The sequence below is a fragment of the Herpailurus yagouaroundi genome, unplaced genomic scaffold (genome assembly GCF_014898765.1).
Source record: "Herpailurus yagouaroundi ecotype Mexico unplaced genomic scaffold, PumYag 181, whole genome shotgun sequence".
NCBI lineage: Eukaryota > Metazoa > Chordata > Mammalia > Carnivora > Felidae > Herpailurus > Herpailurus yagouaroundi.
In genome coordinates this window covers 28,635,584-28,641,583 of record NW_024412412.1, presented here as the reverse complement: position 1 = coordinate 28,641,583, position 6,000 = coordinate 28,635,584, and the positions used below count along the sequence as shown (strand labels likewise).

The 6,000-nt window shown below is 36.5% G+C and overlaps 1 protein-coding gene across 3 annotated transcripts in view; it reads right to left on the bottom strand.

The window, feature by feature from the left end:
- WRN (WRN RecQ like helicase) overlaps positions 1–6,000 on the bottom strand; it is a 150,873-nt gene that overhangs the window by 51,556 nt on the left and 93,317 nt on the right. For all 3 annotated transcript variants that reach the window (XM_040490190.1, XM_040490189.1, XM_040490191.1), the window contains exon 19: positions 3,439–3,613. In XM_040490190.1, the coding sequence (XP_040346124.1) occupies positions 3,439–3,613 (175 nt within the window). The remainder of the gene's footprint in view (positions 1–3,438; positions 3,614–6,000) is intronic.

The window sequence follows — 6,000 nt, the reverse complement described above, 5'->3', positions numbered from 1 at the left end:
GAAGGAAGGAAGGAAGGAAGGAAGGAAGGAAGGAAGGAAGGAAGGAAAGGAAGGAAGGAAGGAAGGAAGGAAGGAAGGAAGGAAGGAAGGAAGGAAGGAAGGAAGGAAGGAAGGAAGCAAGGAAAGGAGAAAGAAACAGATAAAAGGAAGTATAAGAAAGATTAAAGAAAAAGATAGGAATAGAAATTTATTAAGAAAAAGCTTTGAGGGGTGCCTGGCGGGCTCAGTCAGTGGAGCATGAGACTCTATCTCAAGGTTGTGAGTTCAAGCCCCCATGTTGGGTATAGAGATAATAAAAATAAAATCTTAAAAAAAGAAAGAAAGAAAGAAAAAGCTTTGAGTGAAAAGACTGGGCTATTTTGTTATACTTGAGAGTAAATAAGCAACATAATTTTAAGGGTTTTTTAAACTGTATTTCTGAGTCAAATTTTTTCAGCTTTATTGGGATATAATTGATATATACCATTATGTAAGATGCATAATGTGATAATTTTATATACATATACACTGTAAAATGATCATCACAATAAAATTACTTACAACATCCATTACCTCGCATAGTTACTATTTGCGTGTGTGTGTGTGTGTGTGTGTGTGTTTGTGTGTGTATGTGTGTGCGGTGAGAACTCTGAAGATCTAATTTTCATCATATGATACTGTTTTGTTATTGAGATTTTATCTTTAACTAATTTCTATACCCAACTTAGAGCTCAAGTCCACAACCCTGAGATCAAGAACCACATGTTCCACGTACCTGGGTGGTTCAATCGGTTAAGTGTCCAACTCTTGATTTCGGCTCAGGTCATGATCTCACGGTTTGTGGGTTCTAGCCCTCTGTCAGGCTCCAAACCAACAATGCAGAGGTTGCTTGAGGTTCTCTCTCTCTCCCTCTCTGCCCTCCCCCTGCTCATGCTCTCTCTCTTTTTCTCAAAATAAATAACTAAAACTTAAAAAAAAAAAAAGAACCACATACTCTACCTACTGAGCCAGCCAGGTGCCCCTTTATGATACTCTTTTCAGATGAGATCACCCTATTCTATAGGCATGATTTTCAAAATATCATAAACGCTCAGGTGAAAATACAGATATTTTATCAAATAGTTTATTCACAGCCTCATCCCAGAAAGAAAAGGAATTCAAGTCACCTTGAAAAGGCAAATAAAATATGAAAGGACCTGAAACTAAAAATTAGGACTAAGAGTAAGAACGAATGGTCACAAACTAAAAATGCAAATTTACATCTGAATGAGGTTAGATATGGTTAAGAATAATGGGAAAGAAAAACATTTCTCTAAAATTATAAAATAGAAAATACTAAGATTCTAAGCATCAATCAATCTAAGGCATTAAGAGCTAAGGTAGTGAGCTGGGTGGTCAGCTGTACTTTTAGGTCCACACCAAAGTATAAATCAACTTCAGACAGAGAGGAGAAGGAACATCCAGAATTCTGTACATGTATGCATTCAGGAGGCACTCAATGAATATTCAATGGAAGGTAATCAATTCTAAGAGCATCAGACTATTCTATATAGATGAGGAAATGTATTTTCATCATCTTGAGAAGGTGTTTGAGAACTCTCAATGCAAATGTGAAGCTTCTGAATTATTTATTAAATAGTTGTCATATACAGCAGAACTCCTGATGTCAGCCTAGGGTGACACCATCAATATTAATTTATTAATTTTCATATTGTGGATAAAACTTTTTGACATCCTGCCATAGAGAGGGAATATATAGTGGCACATACATACATAGACCTTTCTAGATATTAAGTATAATTAGTGATCACTGTGAGGTTTTTAAAGCCATATTTCCAAGTATTAATGTTTCAGTGAACACAGGTTTCACTGGAAACCAGATGTATCCAATAAAGTTTCCCATCACAACCTAACAGGTAAAGTTTGCAATCTCTCATATCTGTAGAAGATGTTTCTACCTAAATGACTAATAATAAAACAAGATGAAAGAAATCATTGATTAGTTAATGGCTCAAATATCAATTGTTAAGATTCAGTAAGCAGCAGCCAATAAATTTTATCTGGTAACTTTCAAATTCCTGAGATAATAGAATAAAAGTATACACATGTAAGAATTTAGGGAACTCTAAGCAGTTGTGATAGCTGTTACTACCTTTGGAAAGAAGAGGAAGAAAGAGAATAGGTGCTTTTAGGGCAGGAATGTGTTACAGCATGACAACGCACAGTGAGCTTCACAGACAGTACATATGAACCATACTTGAGGTAGGCTGTCTGAACAACACCTACAGAGCTAGGCAGAGGGGAAATGGAAGACCAACTGAGCCGAAAATGCAAAGAAGTTAAGCTCCTCTCTTGAGAGGAGAGCTAGTCCACAGGCTTACAGTGACAGACCTTGGGTATGATGTTGATGGCGTGAAGCTGTTGATTTAAACCCACCAACGTGGTTTGTATCTAAATCTTCCTAAATATTCTGCAAAACACCCATTAAACTAGGATTCCAATCGCTACAGGAAGCTCAGTTGGAGCACTTCACAGTAAGGTCACTGATACCCATTTAACTTTGTTTTTCTCCTTCAAATCAATCCTGCTTAGGGTTGCTAATCCAATGTTTCTAGAATAGTATTATCTTGCTCAAAAACACAGAGTCGTCTTCATGATGGCTTTCAAACTCTATTTTGAGGAGCTCTGCCGCATGGACTGTCCTGGGAGACTGGAAGACTCTTGGAACACTTTCTCCCTCACATCAACTTCAACAAGAATTATTCTACTTTAATTTGTTTTAACTATTAAAAAATGAATTGAAATTTAAATGAAAAGTTAAATAAAAAACTCTAAGGCTAAAGTAATCTAGAAAAACTACAGGCACATCACATCAATCCCAGCCTGCCTCTCTGCAGGTTTTAAGGCCACCCATCACCTGGCCAACCACCCCTTAAGCTGTTTTCCTGTGACCTTCTAACAGTTCCTCCCTGCCTTTTCACCTATACCTTGTACCATTCCTACTCCACACTCCCTTTCTCTCTAACCATTTCATACTCCCAATTTCCTGAACCCAGCAGGCCCTCTCATACCACAGTGCCTTTGCACATGCTAGTCCCTTTTCCTGGAATTCCATAACCGATGCCCTTTCCCTCATCACCTACTGGCCTAGCATATAACAAACTTCTATTCACTCTCCACTCAAATAGCTTCTTCCTGGATGGACCATCCCCACAGTACAAGCTACCTTAACAGCTAGCGTTCCCTCCTCTGTGCACCTAATCTCTATGTGCAGGCTCCTATTAAGACTAGTCTGCAGTAGTTTGTTCATATATCTATCTTACACATTATATATTAATTCCCTTTATGAGAGAGACTTCTTTAAACTCAACACAAAGTATTCCATAAAGATATGGCAAATATTAGACAAATATCTGTATCCATGGAAGAATAGAGAGTAATGATGATGGATCTTCACACCTGAATTTCATCTCTCATGAACCTGTGATGAACCTCTCTCCTTGCAGTAACACACATGCCTGCATGGTATGTTCCACAGGCTAACTTCACCTTCCTAAGTTCAGCTGTAACTTCTTCTGTCATTTTTCTGGAAGGACAATAGATGATAGTTGAACCTTCAAATTCCCAGGTGGAACTAAAACAAAACAAAAAAACAAAACCAAGAGAACAAACATAAATATATAGGCTTCAGTTTGAGTTTCCAAAACCAGTTTGACTTTTGCCTTATTGAATTTCCGCTTTCTTTTTAAAATTTTAATTTAATTCAATTTTAATTTAACTTTTAAATTTTTAATTAATTTTTTTAGTAAAACACTAAAAACAGAAATCATATAGAAAAAAGGATATATTTAACTCCATAAAAATGTGGAAAGTCAAATGTGGAAATAAATTATACTAAATCCCAAACACTTTTGACTCATTTTTTTGTTTAAACAAGAGACAAGTTTATTTATTTAAGTAAAAGCCTTGATAAAAGCTTACAAACTACGGAAACGCAATTTTCATACTTTTAGAAATGCAAAAGCACTAGGTGAAAAATTAGTCTTCATTTATAGGAGAAAGATAAGTGAATATTTACATAGGAGAATGGATACAATTTATATTACATTATTCCTATTCTCTCATGATCAAAAAAATGAGTTTCTATGTATGTTTACTAAAAAAGCAGTAACTTCTCATAACATTAAAGATCATTTTTATAGTTCAAAGAAGTATTTACTAGTAATCTTGAGACTGTAACTATTATAGAAAACATCTGTTCAAAAGTCTGTTTTAGAAACCTGTGCTGCTTTTTTTCTTAAAGGTTTTTATTTATTTATTTATTTTTTGCAGGGGGAGGCATAGAGAGAGGGGAGACAGAGAATCTCAAGCAACCTCTGCACCGTCAGCAAAGAGCCCATGCCAGCTTGAACCCATGAACAGTGAGATCATGATCTGAACCGAAATCAAGAGTCGGACGCTTAACCAACTGAGCTACCCGAGTGCCCTGAAACCTGTGCTTATTTATTAAAAATGAAAAGGTTTGATTTCTCAATACAGTCATTTACATAAATACATTCATTTATGCTGACTTAAGAAAAAGAATGTGCTATTTTGTATTTAGGAAAAACTGGTTTATTTATTTATTTTGAGAGAGACAGAGACAGCACCAGCAGGGGAGGGACAGAGATAGAGAGAGAGAGAATCCCAAGCAGGTTCTGCACTGCCAGCACAGAACTAGATGTGGTGCTTGAACTCACAAAACTGTGAGATCACTACCTGAACTGAAACCAAGAGATGTTTAACCAACTGCGCCACCAAGTGCCTGTTTCATTTATTTTTTAATGCATACACATTTTGATACAATTTCAACTTCAGGAATCTATTTTACAAATACATTTACACATTTACCAAAAGACACATAGACACAAGTATTCCCAGCAGAACTATAATTGTGAAAAAATCACCTAATGTTCATCATTATGTACATTCGTACTATGAAATTAACTAAGCAAACAATAAAAGATCGTGTGGATCTAAATAAATCCTTTAAGAAGGACTATGGCAAAAGTCACTGCATACTTAAACAGAGAAGAAAAAATAGGTAGTAATTTGACTCCAAGAGTTTTACTGAATAATCTACTCAAAGCAATTTTTGATAGCGACCAAATGGGCTTCTGTAACAAAACTTCACAGCAAATAACTTAAGTATGGGACACCTGGTGGCTCAGTCATTTAAGTGTGTGACTCTTGATTTTGACCCAGGTCATGATCTCAGGGCTCATGGGTTCGAGCCCCACGTCAGGTTCTGCACGGACAGTACAGAGTCTGCTTGGCATTCTCTCTCCCGCTCTCTCTGCTTGGGATTCTTCTTTCTCTCTGCCCCTCCCCTGCTCATTCACACATGCTTTCTCTCTCAAAAATAAACAAACAAACACTTTTTAAAAACCCACACATTTCTCAAAGAAGAAAAATTTCTTCAACAAAATGTGAATATTGAAATATCCTACACATTAGGGCCCCAATTTTTTTTCCTCTTTTAAAATTTATTAGTTTTTTAAAAACTTACATCTAAGTTAATTAACATATAGTACCATAATGACTTCAAGAGTAGAATCCAGTGATTCTTCACCTACATGTCACACCCAGCGCTCATCCCAACAAGTGCCCTCCTTGTTTAATGTGCCCTCACATTATGCAGAAAGATAGCAAAGACACTTTTTTACTAAGAATGATAGAAGTTTCAACTTATTGAGGAGCCTGGGTGGCTCAGTCATGATCATGGCTTCGGTCATGATCTCACAGTTCATGGGTTCAAGTCCCGCGTCAGGCTCTGTGCTGACAGCTCGGAGCCTGGAGCCTGCTTCAGATTCTGGGTCTCCCTCTCTCTCTCTGCCCCTTCCCCACCTGCGCTCTGTCTCTCTCTCTCTCGAAAATAAACGCAAAAAAAAAAAAAAAAAAAAAAAAAAAGGAAAAAAAGCTTTAACATTTCAATTTATTGAAGATATGAAAATCCTAAATGTGTATGTACCGATTAATAGT